The following is a 16710-nucleotide window of genomic DNA, read 5'->3' on the forward strand; positions in this document are numbered from 1 at the left end:
CCAGAGCTGTGTTCACCTCACCCTCAGAGTGCTTGGGCTGCTCTCCCAGGACTCCTTGTGGGCTTTTGCTTCTCAATTTAGATCCCTGAGCTGGATTCCCACCTCAGTAATACCACCAGCCTGAATGATGAGCACCTACATAAAACTTTGTGCTCCATTTTAGAAACCCCACAGAGAGGTGCTTCCTGTGCTCATTCTGCTTCATGGTGTCATGTACTCCATGACCTCTGGTGAGAGCTGCTGGATGGTGACCATGGCTGAAGTTGGGCTTCTCTATTCACATGGTGACCTGAAACAAGTGGCAGTTGCATCACTTCCAGCTCAGATGAGATGTGAGTTAGCTGCTGCAGGAAAAGAAATGCAACCCCCTTAGCTTACATCTGCAAAGGCAGAACGTCCATCTTACTTGCTTATCAATTAGTCCCAGCTAAACACACTTGAGTCCAAATCCACAGAACAATTTACATGTTTTAAGACAAACTGTGTTATGTACTTGCTGAATCACTGCCTGTATTTGCTCTCAGTGTTGATTCAGTGTGAGGCAGTCCATATTTTTGTTCATGTTACTGCCTGACTTTTGATGGAAAAGCTACCATTTTATAAAAATAAGGATCAGCAGTACACTTTCTGAGATTTTTTACTGCATATATGAATAATGAACTAAATGACAATATAGTCCTTTTTTTTTTTTTTTTTTTTTTTTTTTTGTGGGGACAGGTTAACCAACATTGAACTTTGGTCTTAAATCTGCAATTTCTTGAAAGTTTCACATTCAGCCAGTAAGTGCTTGTCAGCTTGAGCTAGCTGCTGGATGAGTTTCTATACTTATTGCAGAGATACCCTGCGAATCTTGCCTGGTTTTTGGAGAAAGTGAAATGTCCTAGCTAACTTAGAGCACAGCAGAGTCAAACTTCCTCATATGCAAGCAAGTTACTCAGGGGTGTTTTTCCCTGGCTCAATTAGCACACAGTGATGAACTTCTGATGAGCCCAAACTGTGACTGGCTGCACAGAGATGAGCCTTTTACACAGGAAAAAAAAAAACAAACATTCCTGTGGTGTGCTGTGCCTGTGATTGTTGGATCTCACATTTTTATTCACATAAAGCAGCTGCAGAAAATATTTGAAATACTTTTTTTTTTTTCTGTTTTCATCTTCAAATTTGTATGGCACTGGGAATGGCTGGGCCCCCACCAGCATTTAGCCATGGTCTTATTCTCTCAGTAGAGAGAATAATTCTCTCATTTTCTCATAAGAGAAATGCAGGTTTGGGGTAACTGTGGGTGTGATTTTGATCTGCTTGGCCTGCCAGCATTCCCATGCCTTCGTGCGACTGCCGAGAGCAGGGATTTATTCTGGTATGTTGTCTCTGCCTCATCATATGGTGAGTGGTCAAAACAATTTCTACAGACTTTATCATATCAGGGTGTGCTAATGATCTGCCTTCCTGCTGCCTGGCTTCCCAGCTGTGTTTGGGACAACAAAAATGCGGCACATCTGTCAGACAGAAGATTATTTGGAAAATTGTTCTTGAAAAATGCTTCCATCTGCATTTCTGCAGCATCTCTCTGTATCTTTGCATCCCAGAAAGACACAGAAGTCCTTAGTGAAGCTCTCCATGAAATGAAGGAAGAGAACAGGCTCCTGAAGCAGAAGAATGCCTCAATGACCAGGAGGAAGGAATACTATGAGAGTGAAATAAGTCGTCTCAACAAGGTAGGAGCAGGAGTGAGCTCTTGATTCCTCTAATTGTGGCATCTCTGTTGTCCCTGGCCTACCAGGTAGCAGCTTTTCAGTTCTGGGTGAACAGCCTGGTGGCAAACACATGATCACCATTTGGGAGCTGGGGAATGAGCAAGAACTCACTTCAGCTCAGACCTGTGCATGCAGGGCCTCCTTCCTTGGCTGCTGGCAGGGTTGCATTGCAAGGAGAAAAATTCACAGAGTGTTTGGCTTCTCCTATGAAACCTCTCTGCATGTCATGTCTAAGCCCTTCCTACACCCTCCCTCCTCAGAGCAGAGGAAATGGCACAAAGATGCTCCTGTATGCACCTAGTGAAAGACTCTGGTTGACAAGAAAGGTCACACAGCTTAAAAACTCATTTTACACGTGTTCTGTGTTTGAGAATGATGGCTTCTCTTCAGAAGACATAGTCCTGTCCTAGTGCTTAAATCCATATATATGCATATTCATACCTATAATATTATGTGTATATATGTCTCACTGAGGAAATTGTCTTTAAATAGCTACATGGAATTATTTTTTTTTAACTGAGGGAAAGTAATAAATGTAATTTTGTTTAATCAAAAGATCACATAAAGCAGTGGGTGTTTTCTAACAATTTTGTATTTAATGGTGAACCACAAACACTTCCTGAGGAAATGCATTGCAGTAACCATTGCTGTGTAACTTGAATAAGTGTTTTAATAACCTAAAGGGCCATGATGTGCAAAAGTCAAGCCAAAAACATAATGCTGCCGTAAGAAAAAATCTGACAAACCCCACGACCCATAGCTCTTTTTGAAATGCATTGACAGGACTTGCTCAAAGCTCCAGTCTAACTTTAATTCAATGCCTTGTTTGTTAAACAACTTATTTAAATGTTTTATTTTGCTGTGTTATGATGTGACTATAATAAGACAGATGGGGTGTATAGACCATTCTTTTAAATGAAGCATCAATTTCTTATACACTTTCCCAACAGTAATTTACTGTTTTTCAGTGCATTTGCATCCTTAAAATCTCATGTCATGAATGTAGATGAGATGGGAAGGCACCCTCTGTGCCCTTTTAACTTTATTCCCCTGCTATCTCAGGTTCAGCCACTTGAAATTCTTACAAATTCTCTGCAATCAAACAACTTTTTCTTCTTTTTGTGTGAGTGGATAAAGCAGGGTCTCACAGTATTGTGTCCAAATGCAGTTTAGGAATAATCTTCACCTTACCATTAGCTTTCTGAAGACTGATTTTCCAGATTTTTCCTTTTTTTCCCCTCCATAATTCTGAGTTGTAGAACCTCCTCAAAAAGGTGTTAAAAGGAGATTCAAAGGGGCAGAAGAAGGGTTAATCAGTAATCAGTATTTTCACCCTCCCAGTTTTAGGTTCATCCTTCTGAATGTATTGGCATGGAACAAAAGCTTTGCCACTATTATAACCAGTTTCACTTCTGCACAATTCTTAGGCACATCAGCTCATCAGATAAAAAGCTTTCCTTTTCTGTTCTTCCATGGAAAGTGCTTGATTTTCCTTGGGCCTTGGATAATTATTTCCAACCCTTGGGTTTCTTTGGATACTGGTTCTCCTGCTTGGCCATTTCTTCCCCGTTTGCCTCCTCCCCCTCCAAATATCTTCCATCCTTCCTGCTTGAGTCTGAGAGCAAGGGAGGGCTGAGGATCATCAGCATGAATTCAGCTTCTAAAAGGGTAAATTTGTGAAAGGGATAAAGTCAGGGATTTGTATTTTATGTGAGAGAATGAAAAGAACTGCTTAGTATTTGTGCTTGAGTAAAGAAAATAATATGTACTTATAATGTGTGGTTATAGACAGAGAGATGTAGGAGTGATTTAATTATTCCAGTTAAAGGGAGAGCTGTGTAGTACTGTAAAAATAAAGTCTGAGAAGGACTTTAAGTGTGAAATTCTGGCAGAATTTAGTGTAGAACAGGTAAGAGTGGTACCAGTGTTGTGTGTATTCGCAACTCCCTCTAGTGACAAGCTATGGAGACGACACATCTTCCTCTCAAGCTGGAGGTTTTACTTTGTTCCATGTGTAGGAATCCCTGCTTTTTGTGAAAAGAAACCGTTTCAGTCAGACTTTACTGTAGTGAAGTGGGTTTATATCCAGTGTGTATAATTGAAGCAACTACAAGTGAAAGGGAAACCTCTTCCTAATAATTTTAAAGGATATTCTTTTCTTTTTCATGTAGTGAATCTCTGTTTAGTAATTTTGCTGTTTGATGTTGCAGGCCCTTCTGGATACGTTGAAAAAGCAGCACCCACCTGTTGTTGGGACTCCTCCAGGGAAGGGTGACAGGAACAGCATCGAGGAGATGAGAACCCAACTTGAAGTTCTTAAACAGCAGGTAAGAACAGCTCCAGTGAGCCTGGATGGATTTCACACAGCATCATTTTCCCTTCTCTCCCAGGGATTGTGCTTGGTAGACTTGCTGTGTGGAGCTTCTGAAAGGAAGAGCCAGTTTAGCCACAGCCCTTTGGAACGATGGTTCCTCAGATGCTGTCATCACAGCAGAGTCCACAAAGTGAAACTGAGTCCTGGCAGAGGACTGGAGCAAGGGCTTGTGGAGGACTCAAAGCAGCAAAATGGCTCTCCTGACTCCTGGAGGTGTCCAGCTCTCTGTTAGAGTCTGAATGTCATCCACAGGGAATGCTAATTGTCATTAATTCCTGATTGTGTTTTCTGATCCTTTTATCTTAGAAGTTGCCACTGTGGAGAATTATCCAAAGATCCTAGTCTTGGAAGACTAGAGCATTGGCACTGCAGTTTTTCTAAGTGTGAAGCAAACCATTTGCATTCATAACCTGCATTCCAAGTACTATAGATTTGTATCTATTTATTTTTTAATCTTTGTTCTGAGCAACTCAAATACTTGGTGCACTATTTTTCTTTCCATATGAAAGAATCTGTTTAAAATCAATATAGTTTTCAGATTATTTTAACACTTCAGGTCTGTTGTCCTGGACAGTGTCAGGGTTAACATTATTGACACACAAATGGATGTGATCAGAATGGGAATTTTATTCAATGGGAATAAAATACTTGTTTCTGTCACGTTTGACAGCAGAGCCAGATTTTGCTCTCTAATGTAATGCTTGCCACATGCTAGAGAACAAAATCCTGCACTTGATTGTACAGTAATGAGTTATTTCATTCTACACAATAAAATAGAGTAAACCAGTTTTTTTTTTCCAAAATTCTCATGGGGTATCCATTTTATGAATGTGTTTTTCTAGTTGTATAAATCAGTACAGTGAGTCCAGACTTCCTTCTACATGAAATGGAGCAGAAGGCTCCAACTGGATGGAGGAGGGACTCCTGGGACCAAGAGTGACGTGACAGAGTCCCACAGGAGCTTGGCTGTCATCAGCCCATGCCTGGTCACAGCAGAGGGAATGAAGGCATTCGTTCCTTGGGAGGTGTCCCCTCTTTCTCAGGGCAACAGGATAAATGGCAAAACTGTGCCAAAGAGGTTCCCTTGCAGCTCCAGCAGATTGTGCAGCTGGGGAGTGGGAGGGAGGTGGGACAGTAGAGAAGGAGTTGGGAGAAAAGAAGTGAAGAAACACTGAGAAGTGTGGAGATGGACAAGGAATGCAAGGATGCAAAGATTTCTGCAAGTGACAGTTTTGGCTCTGCTTCAGAGGGTCAGGAAAAGAATTTTTTCTTCATATAAAGCCCTGTGCTGACCTTTTTCTTCCCCTGAGGTATGAACATTTTTCTAGTCCTTCTGTGAAGTCACAGCACTGCTTCCAGCACAAAGAAAACTAGATCTGTCCAAGGGGCAGGGCATGAGCCACAGCAAGCAAGTTTTTTGGGAAGAGACTGTCAGCAGGCTTTAGTGAGCAACCAAGGGGACATGAAAGGGCTTCTGAAAGTTCTGGTGGTGGTTCCCACCCAAACGTGCCTTTGCTGTTGTTTGTCAGTAGAAGTGCCACCAACCTCCAGCTTCTCACCAGGTGGATGCCTGCCCATTAGCTGAAGAATTAAGTCAGTCATCTTAACACCAAATAATTTATGGATTTGTGTTTTGTTTCCAAATCTGCGTGCTCACTGCCTGTGCCTGGGGTGGTCAGATATTTTTTTAATGGGATGAAGCTCTGTGATTCCTGACCACATAAAAAAGAGCTAAGCCACTGCATCCTTCAGCATTTGCAAGGCAGCTTATTTTCTAGGAACAGGGTCAAACATCTGTATTTCCGCTGGGAATTGTGTACATTCCATTCCATTTGGAATTGTGTACATTATGCTCCCCTCTGCCTCTGCACTGAGCTGGGGAAGTTCTTCTCTAACTCCTTGCACCTGAGATATACAGGAAGGAGTTAAAAGTGCCCATAAGTGACGAGGAAACTGGAAAAATGTTGGTGAAATGTTTGTCCTCCACCTGCTAATCCCTTAAAAAGATGGATACTAGTATTTGCTATCTCATTTATAATATTTGAGACTGATATTTGCCAGTCAGCTTTTTGAGTGCAAGGTTGTACAAAAACTGGCACTGGGGACTGTTTCAGTTTTTCAATTTCTGTTTCAATTGGTGAGTGCCACTAGAGCATGGCCATTGCTTGTCACTTTGTACCAGCCACAAAAAAAAAGACCAGGGAAACTTTTGTTTGGAGGATTGTAGGGAGCAGGGATCCCCTTGGAATTCACCCTTCTGCTTGGGCAGGGTTTAGAAAGCAACCAAACCACAAAGTGGCCCTGCTGAAGCTCACACACTGTTCATGATGATTGCAGGTCCAAATATACGAGGAGGACTTCAGGAAGGAGAGATCTGACCGAGAGAGGCTTAATGAGGAGAAAGAAGCACTGCAGAAAATTAATGAGAGATTGCAATCTCAACTGAGTAAACTCAGCTCTCAGGTATGAGTCAAAAGAAAGCTCCCATTGCCAGCACATGTGTATTTTATTTTTTTTTCTCACTTTCCGCGCAACTCAAGGTTTTCTGGCTTCCATTAATTGACATTGGATTTTATATGAGGTCACCACCTGGGATGAAATCATTCTGAAGTAATGCAGTAAGAAGATGAGAAACGATTAGAGAAGACTTCCAAAATAAGTAGATGAAGGGAGTACTTATTGAAAAAACTTTTCAAACCTATCTGAAAATGGAAGAGGGGGGAGGGTAGCCACAACCAAAAAGAAGTCCAGAGGACTTTGATTTTTTCACTGGCACTTGATATAAGAGCTCTAAGATCAAACCAACTTTTGAAATAAAGAGCTTCTGTAGTTAATCCTGACCTCTGCAATTGAATTACAGAGTGATGTTAATATCACTGAGGAAAAAAATGCTCTCCATACAAATTAGCTGAGCAGCCTCTGCAATAATTTTTTTTCTTGCAACATCCTTTTTATCTCTTCAAAGTAGTGTCAGTAGGAAGCCATAGTAAAATCATGGCATGCAAAATTCTGAGCTTTCACAATCCCCATTTAAGAATGACGAAATTCCGAGGTTTCCTGTCTTGACAAAATTGTGCAATGCTTTAAAAGAACGGCTGATTACCAAAATGCTCTGTGGTGATTTATTGTCCTCCCCAACACTGTTGTGACACAGAAACTTCAGGATTGCCTTATTCTCAGCCAAGCCATGCATCAGAGGTGGCAGGGCCTTGCTCAAGTGTCAGAGGCCAGGTGCTGCCCAGTGCACCAGCAGTTCACACTGGAGATCTTCCAGTTTGCCTCTTCCTGCCTCGGGATTTGATTAAACTGAGCTTGTGGAGGATTTTAAAGATGAGAGCAAGCATATAAAATATTTATTAGTTTGTTTTCTTAAGTCAAATTATTTAGTTGTGACTCACAGAGTCACAGAAAATTAATTATCTTTTACCCCTCCTTACTGAGTCCTTAGGCAAATTGCTGTTGACTCTAATGGAATGCAGAGGACCTTAGAAAAGGCAGACCCAAATCTGAGGCACACAAACCTCTTTGGTCCTAAACCAAAATTATTTACTTATCTTATCATTCCAGTGACTGTCCATGTAGTTCTGCGTCAAACTATTGAAAGCAACTATGTGTAATAAAAATACAGAATTGTTTTTGAATATAAAAGACACAGTAATGTGCTTGCCATATCTTGGGGTCAATATTTTCCTCACATAAAAGGTGTCAAGACTGTGTTGTGGCACAAGTCAGCTGTCTTAAATAACTTTTTTAATGATAAGTAGTATGAAGGGTCTAAACAAGCAGCGTTGCGACCCACTTGTACCTGAATGATGTGTTGATTATATTCTGCTGCTAATGCATTTATTCTTCTTGTTCTTTTCTTGACAGACAAAAGACCTCCCAACACAGCCTGGGAGGCCCAGTTACCCAGCCCCACTGTTCCTCTCCCCGTGTGTCAGCTATGGGGGCTGTGGGGTGGTTCTGCACTGTCCGGATCCGCGGGCACACCCAGCGCCTCGCAGGGCCCAGCAGCAGCAGCAGGGCTGGGTAAGGCTGCCACCATCCCCTGGGGGACAGGGACACTGATTTCCTCACATCACCTGCCAGCCTCAGCAGCAGCTCAATCTGTGCTTTCCTAGTGTGGTGTTTCGTCCAGATCAAGATGGAATTCACTTTGAAAATACTCTTTATCTGCAACAGCACTAAGAAGAACAACAGAGTTCCTTTACGTTTGTTTGTTAATTTAAAAAATAAGGTTGTTTGATTGGAGTCTTGCTGATTTCTTAGATTAATTTATTCCCATGACAGACATTCAGAGCTCTTTCTAGCTGTATAATTACCCCACTTCAGAGGTAGGGATCTGCTCTGAGCCTTCAACATAAGGTAATAAAAACCAAATCAGGAGAAGTGGAAGTTTTGTCTGAGTGTGGGTAACACAATGGGAAATGTGCCTTTTTTCCTGGAACACAACAGGGGCCTGTCTTCCTCAGCATGAAGAAGAATAGCTTTGCACTGGAGCAGGTTCTGTGAGTGGGAGTTATTTATTCCAAGGAAAATACTGCTTCAAAGAATATTTTTGATGTGCATTGCGTTATCTAAGTGACCTGGCTTGTTCCAATCTACTGAGAATGCATTTAAACACGGTGAATGTCATTTTAAATACACAATATCTGATTCTGGCTATAAAGCTGTCACATATGGAAAGATGCTCATTATTTGAAAAATTATAGCTGAATTTTTGCAAAATGCATGTAAGGCTTTCAGGCCGTAGAAATCCAATGGAAAAGCTGTGGTCAGACAAGCAATTTCTGTGCTTCAGGAGTGTGCTTATCTGCCTATTTATCAAAGTTGGAAGTATTGCAGAATGTTTTTCCCTGCAATTTGGCCACTGGCCCAGATTATTTTGGCTCTTCTCCCTGAACTTTCATCATCTGGGTTTCTAATTCTGTGAGGGATCACTGGGTTTACAACTTTGTCATTCCTGCCGGAGCGCCGGTGTCAGTCTGACTGGTTGCTTTGTAACTCCCAGTTTCATTCTGACCCTTTTTTTTCAATTCTTTGCCTGTGTGAGTTGCTGCTCTGAGCTTTGGGTACCTCCCTGAGCAATTTGTTAGCAATGAAGAAAGGTGTTAGAATTTAATGGGTGTCCTGATACGTAATCCTGCATGTTTAGGCTGTGCTTTTGCTTTTTCCTTCTTTTTCTGTTCTTGCACTTTTTCTTTCCTTTTTAAACTCTAGTAGAAACATTTTGGTTAGTCTGATGTAAAATGCACATCTTGTTCTTGAAATTAATTCAGATTTGCAGGGTACAGGTACATAAAAAGAGAATTGATCAGAGAACATAAAATTCACCAGAAACTCAAAAAAGCAATGCAAATGAGTGTAATTTGAGCCATTGTTGAAAAACTACCTGTGCTTAAAGCTTTGTATCAAGGTCTACTTTGTTTGCACACAAGCACAGAATTAGTTAATAATTCCTGTGACTGGAACAATTTAAATTGAAATACAATAGCTCCCTTTTTTCCTGACAGTGTATGAGGGTGATTACTGCTGTATAAGCATGAGTGACAGCAAAACATAAAAGTTAAATCTGTTTTCTCTATCTACAGCTTCATCCTGCCATCTTAATTCAGGCAAAACTTCTGTAGGAGTATATGAAATTTGTTCCCTGCAAATTGAAATCTGCTAGATTCCCCTTGGGGCTACTCAGTGATTTTGTCAGAGTAATTTCTGCAAAACAAGAATCATTTTTCCAGTGTAACTAATTTGAAGCAGCAATTACCTAGACTTTGACAAGCTTGCATGGACTACTTATTCCAGACAGACAGCCTAACACAGCTCCAGCTGAAATGGCTGGTCCCAAAGTTGTTTTCTCTAGTGGTAATTTGCTGCTCATTTGCCACAGTGGGTGGTGTAAACTATAATGCACTATTTCTTCCAAGATTTCCCTGGACAAAACTGTGTCTGCATGGACATAACCTTCCCAGTACTTCCTCTTCTGAGAAAGATGGGAATTTTCCCTATCCCACGGTGTTTTCAGGAAGTTATTTGATAATAGCTAATGCTATAGAAACAGCAGTTCTAACCTCTGAGCAAAGGGGAGAGAACTTTATTCCATGGTTCATTCCTGTCACACTGGAGCATTTTACAGCTGTTACAGATGCATTCAAACTGGAGCAGCTTCACCTGTTGGGTGGGCCAGGTTTCTCTGGGGTTCTTTGGTGGAGGGAGATGCCTGCTGGTATCTTCTGCTGCACTGGATTCCTCAGCCCTTTTTAAGTCTGGTTTGGTCCTCTTAATATGTCCTTGTGATTTGTGGGATCTAGAAAGGTTTTACACCAATTTTTCTGATGCCATAGGGAAGGAAGCAAGCTGGAAGACTGGGATTGGTGGAAACAAACCCAAATACAAGATTTTGTTTTGAACTGCTTTTGTATGGCTAATGAGAGGCTTCACAGCACAATTATGTTTTTATCATGTCACTGCTCTTTTGTTTGAAGTGCCTGTGAAGTCCATATTGCTGCAATAATGTTTTATTGTTCTGTGCAGCCAGACTATCAGTGGTGTGTTCCTGACCAGCTTCCGCCAGATGTGCAGCACAAGGCAAATGGTAAGACAACAGCTGTACAGAGCATGTATTAAATGGACTTTTTTTTTTTTTCAAATGGAGGCCTTTGAGGGATGTAGAGTAAACTTTCCTGTCTATCTGTTGAGTGCTGATGTGACAGCTTTGCCTTGGAGAGTCAAGGTTGGCGTGTGTGCACCACAGGTGAGGTTTCTGATGTAATACCCTCTATGTTATAGCTTGGTTGCAATTCATAAAATGTCTCTGTTACACATTACAGGATCACACATTTGCCTCATTAAACACCTAGTAATAGTCCTAAAGAAAAGATACCCTCAGAATTCTCCTTAGAACTTCTGTTGCTCCAGCAAAGACCAAATTTAGTGATGTGCCAAAACAAGGGGCCAGCATGGGGCAAGTTTAGGAGTCCTTGGTAACAAAGTGCAGGCTTTAGGATGTTGTTTCACCTTAAAGACAGAATGCCCATTGCTGTTCCTGGTCTGTTCTGGTAGTTCAGGTGGTCTCAAAATAGAGCCATGGAAGTGAGCAGAGTTAAATACTTGCTAAGGGTCAGTACAAACTGTTTTTTGGAAACAGGGAGGAGTAATATTTGTATCTGGCTTTGAAATAACTCCTGGGTGTTTTGAAGTACTTGTTTCAGACCACTCCAAACATGGACACCACAAGGAATCTCTTGTGGGTGGGAATCTGGTGCCAGTGGGTACCACATGGGGTGGCAGGGACTGCTGAGTCCAGAAGCTGTTGTATTACACCTGGAAGAAGAAGAAGATGGCTACAGAGGAACTGTTGCATTATTTGCTGTCATCCATGCTTGCCCAGAAGAGAGGGAAGAGTGGGAATGTAGCTCACCAAAATGGCTGATGGGCATCCCATAATGACAGAGCAGCTCTTGGGAGAGTTCTGATGTGGTCACAGGGAAAGTAGTGCTGTGCCTGCACTGCAGAACAGGAGATTAATTTTGCCATTCCTCCCACTCAAACTGCAAGTGATTTACTGCACCAGAGGATACAGGGAGGATGTTTCTGACAGGGAATGAAACCAGTCCTGCCACCAACTGCAGCTGTGGTCCAGGGCAGTGCCCTGGGGGGATCTGAAGGAGGAGAGCTCTTCTTCCACCCTGCTGGACTACATGACTTCCCACTCCCTGAGAAAAACTTCTTGAAAATCTGTGCTCTGTGTGTTTCTGTTCCTTGCCCAGAACATCCAAACACCACCTTCTCAACGGGACAGGGATTAGGAATACTTGAGACTTTTCCCTTCCCTTTTTGCTCCAGCCCCTTTAAAGAGGATTTCTTAATAGTGCAGTGTAGGATGTCTGCTTTAACACCTTCTGGGCTCTTATTCTCTTTATCCTGGCTGCTGAAACAGATGATTTTGATCATTTATCCACGGATCACACAGAGGTCAAACTTCCACTCTTGAGTCACTAGCTTGGCTTTATGTATTACATATAATTGTCTGTATTAAATCTGTAAGTATTTTGGGAAAGGTTTCCAAGATAGAAGCTCCAAGAATATGTGATGAGCAAGAGTTCTTGAAGTGCCCATTTCTTTGCTCCATTTTGTACGAGTGCTGATTACCCTGGTGGGTCTAAATGGGCCAGCATGTGCAGCAACATTCCTGGTTCTCAGTTCTCATCCTTCATTTTCGCAGTAGATTAAAAATGGACAGATAAATCTCCTCTCTGCTCAGCTAGGTCTTCATTATAGGAAACAAATCAGCAGTGAAACAACTTTTAGGCATGAAAGAGTTTCCTTTAGGAATGCTATTTCAGTAGATGTTTCTAGGGAAAACCTTTAAATTTCCCTTAACAAATTTTCCTTTGACGCTGGGCATTTTTTCTTAAGTAATAATTATGAAACACAGGTCACAGGTTGTAACTTCAGAGCTGAGCACAGTGAAATGAGTTGGGAAACCAATATTTTTGATAATATTTCATTTTATAAGCCTGGCTTAGAGATATCTGAAATCTGTGAGAGTCTCATAATGTAATTGAGACTTTAAAGGTGTATGTAACTAAACAGGGCTTACTAATTTTTTTTGTAGCTTTGTATAGAGGCACCTTCATTGTGTTTTCCTCCCTCTCCTGTGAAGGAGGAAGGTGTTTGCACTTGGGTACTTTGGCATTTGACTTGGGTTCTGCAGGGGTCCTTCTGTAACCAGCTGGAATCTCATGTTTTCTGTTTCTCCTGTAACCCTATCTGTGCTTCTGACTGACACCATTCTCCTCAGCTGCTGCCATGGTAAGAGGAGGCTGTCTCCAAGGACTGCTACCAGTTTGTCTTTCTATTTTGTCTAAAAAACATTTTTTGCCATCATCTATAGATATAGGATTACCTCTGAAGAATTTTTAAATTAAAAAAAACCCCCAACCCTTTGCTACAGAAATTTGATGAACACTGTTTGATGCGATTTTCTAAAGTTTGCTCTCCAGACTGTTATTTTCCCCAGAGATGTGTTTTGGTAGTTGGCAGAGGATCACTTATGCAATATTGTGTCCAGCACTGAGCTCTTGTGGTTGTGTGGTGGTTTGGATCTGGCACTTTGAGATTTGAGCCCTTTCTAATAAACTGGTAAGAAATTCATCAGAAACAGGAAAGGATGAGGGAAATAGGGTGGGCAAAATGAGAGGAAATAAAAACCCCAACCCTCAAAAAGCTGCTTAGAACCTCAGATAACTCATAGCTAAGTTCAGCTTGTCCTCCAAAAAAGCAAAGGTGTTCCCATAAAAGGTCCCAGTATATTTCCAAGAATAACTCTTCTTTCTCACCTCTGGACTGATCCCTCCCCAGGTACCTTGCTGTGCAGGAAATCTTAGTCCTAAAATGTGCCGAAGTTCTCCCAGCCTTGTCTTGTTGGACCAGCAGTGCTGCCTTAGGAGGAAATTTAGCTCCTGAGTCTCTCTGTGCTATGTTGCACTCCTGATGTCAGAATCTGACCTTTTTGTTCTTGGTTATGTCATTCTGCTTGGTTTTTGTAGTTGATTTGGGTGGTTATTTTTAATTTTTTAAGGAGCAAGGCAAGAAGATTTCCAGCAAATGTACTTAATGTCATTTTACTTGGCAAGCAGTATTGACTTCCTTCCTTATTCAACTGTGCAAAATTGAAAAGACAGTTGTAAAAAAGAGCTTGATCTTGGAGATTTTCCCTGGACCCAGATCTTTAATGCAAAAATCTCTGGAAAAAAGGTTTATTGCTCAAAAGCCTACTCGGGGCAAGAACCCTTTTGCATGCTGCAACTGCTGGCATGTCTTGGCTTTTTCCTTTGCACGATTAATCTACTGCATTTTTTCCCTTGGCACAAATGTTCCCAGTAGATGCATTTAAGGACCCCAGTTACCCCTTCAGAACATCAGCTACAACCAGTGGGTTTCTCCAGCCTGAGCTGGGTGTTTTTATCTTGGATCCAGTGATGCCAGGCACGAGGAGAAGCCCAAACGGAGCCTTTGGTTTCCCTCTCCAGGGGTAGCTCTGCAGGCTTGTGGCAGCAGCTGGTCACCTCCTCATCCTGGCAGGCTCAGGGAAAGCAGAGCTCAACCTGCATAGCCCTCAGGGTGCTCAGAGGAGCCCATGGATGTGCCTGCTCACTTCCATTAGAATCTCATCTCCCCTTCCTTTCCACAGTCTGCTGCTTCCCAGATTTTTGCCCTGGAGGCACCTAATTTGCTGCTAATGTTGTTATAATTACAGCTAATTGGAAGAAGAGGAGGGAGAAGTGTGGGGTTTGCCACTGAAAATAATGACATCTGTAGGGAGAGGGGGGAAAATATGAAAAACAGAAAAAAATGGATTTGTGGAGGTCTTCAGTAAAAACCAGATAGAAAAAAAAAAAAGTCAATTAATTGACATCTTAATTTTCCTGGAAAAAATCCCAGACCCCTAACATTTTTGTTATTAGCATCTCCTCAGTGCATATATTACATGAGAAATTATCAGCGCTTCCAAGTAGTCAAGACAGATTTAATTAGCAGCTTGCCATCCCCATTGGGAATGAAAATGTGATTATTTTCAGCATTTTTACTGATCCAGCTTGATTTCTGCTACCGCAAAAAGGCCATTAGCACACTTCTGATTCCTAACTCCAGAGCACGTGAAGTTAAAGTGCTTTTAAAAATCAGCTTGAGCTGAAGATCACAGAATGTGTTGTAGTTCTTGAGAGTACCAGGCAGAAAAGTCTCTTGGGAAGAGGAACAGGATATGTGATTTAAACAGCTGCAGGATTTGATCATTTTATTTCTATAAGCCAAGAGATCAGGATTCATTACTCCTGATGTTTTCTCTTTAAGTGAAATAGTGACTGCATTTGTGCTTGTGCTACTAGAGATGTATCAGAGCATTTTTCCAAAACGTTTTGAAGCTTCAGGAAGCATGTGTTGCACCAGCAATAGCATCTTTCCTTTCTCCAATTTTGTTTTATTTTCCTAGCTTGAGTGACTCACTATCAAACGCGTTTTTGGATCACAGACACCTGCTTAGCCTTGGGTACTAATTACTCCCTCTGTGAGATTTAGCTGCTCTCTTGGGTGCACCTAATGCCAGTGTACACCTCTGGGCACTGCTGAATGTCAGCTGATCTTTTAAAATGTCTGGAAAGATTTTACATGGGGGCTTTAAACCATGAGACCCTCCTGTTTGCTCTGTGTCAGCCACCACCAGGATTAGAGGAAGGCTGAGGAGGAGACTCCTGGAGCACTCTTTGCTACCCCACTCTCTTTTGCTTCTTCACTCCTACTGCCACTTGTATTGGTTGGATTACAGCCTTGTAATGAAGTACAGTGTTGGATTGGGGGTGTGTGTGTGAAAGTGTTACAAAATGGAGGAAAATGACTCCTGAGCGAGTTGTGTTTCTCAATGTCACAGTAATTCCCATTGATTTTGCTTTTGCAGATTCCTCCCTGGAGAAGGGAGCCCATCGCTGACAGACCCTGGCCTGGAGAAGTGTAAACCAAAGGCTGCAACTTTATTATTCTGTGTTCTTCTGGGTTTTTTGCTCCTTAGCTCCTTATCTCTTCAGTGCATGTGATTTATGTCTGGTGAAATCCCTGTGAGGACAATAGAAAAGCAGCTCGCGCAGGCTGGTGATCCTCAGGATCCAGTTAAACTCTGCTGGGAAGCGTTGCTGCCCTTTGTTCTGAAGATGCTGTTTGTGCTGCCTTGTGAGAAGCTCTTTAAACGCCTGATGAGAAGAGATGCAATTCTTGCTGGGGATTCAGACTGTCACATCTGGTTTGAATTGAATTCAAGAGCTTACAAGCCCAATGGTGGTGTGATTTTTTTTGGTGGTGGTTGTTGTTTGGGAATGATGAGGGGTTTTATTTGATTCCAGGGGATGGTTTGTTGACTGATCACCTTGAATTCTGTCCTCTCCTCCTTGGTTGGTAAAAGGGAAATCTGCTTCACTGTTTAAACCCCTTTGTGTAATTATGATCAGGGTACCACCCATGCCAGGCCAGCTAAAACGTGCCCATTTCCCCTTTTGAGTCCAGGTCGATCTCCTTTTGTTTTGGCTCTCAAATTACATGTAAAACATAATCACATGGGTTTTTTCTGTGTGCACTTATTTGTATTGCAAGGATTTTAGTAGAAATATTGAATGGGTCCAACTTCTCAGTGAATATGGCTTTATATTTCCAAATTGTTCTTGTAATGAATCTGAACATTGTCATGTAACCTCTAACCAAGAATAAAATCTGGCTTTTTAAGTGAAATTGTATTTAGACAATAATTTTTTTCAGAAAATTTTGGTGGATGAGTGTCCAGCAAACATTACTTGATAATCTACATGCAAGATTGTCTCTTTCCTTCAGGCTTTTAAGAAGGCTACTTTTGAGAACAGGTATCCAAACCTGCTGGGACCTCACCTGAAAGAAGAAACAGATTTTTGCAGGACAGGAGATGTCATGGTAGCTCAGGAGTATTTCATGTGGATTTAAATTCTGACACAAAGAGTTTTTTGAGCTATGCAAAGAGAGTCATCAGCTACAGGACAGCCTGCATGTGTCATTTCTTCTTCT

At 41.7% G+C, this 16710-nt stretch overlaps 1 protein-coding gene across 2 annotated transcripts in view; it reads left to right on the forward strand.

The window, feature by feature from the left end:
• The window catches only part of TNIP3 (TNFAIP3 interacting protein 3), a 48932-nt gene extending 32548 nt beyond the window's left edge, over positions 1-16384 (forward strand). For both annotated transcript variants that reach the window (XM_026792536.2, XM_074542043.1), the window contains 6 exons: positions 1587-1715; positions 3965-4081; positions 6466-6591; positions 7999-8157; positions 10660-10720; positions 15584-16384. In XM_026792536.2, coding sequence (XP_026648337.2) covers positions 1587-1715; positions 3965-4081; positions 6466-6591; positions 7999-8157; positions 10660-10720; positions 15584-15615 — 624 coding nt within the window. In that variant the 3' untranslated portion in view covers positions 15616-16384. The remainder of the gene's footprint in view (positions 1-1586; positions 1716-3964; positions 4082-6465; positions 6592-7998; positions 8158-10659; positions 10721-15583) is intronic.
• The last annotated feature ends 326 nt before the right edge of the window (positions 16385-16710 follow it).

The sequence above is a fragment of the Zonotrichia albicollis genome, chromosome 5 (assembly GCF_047830755.1).
Source record: "Zonotrichia albicollis isolate bZonAlb1 chromosome 5, bZonAlb1.hap1, whole genome shotgun sequence".
NCBI classification, from domain to species: Eukaryota; Metazoa; Chordata; class Aves; order Passeriformes; family Passerellidae; genus Zonotrichia; species Zonotrichia albicollis.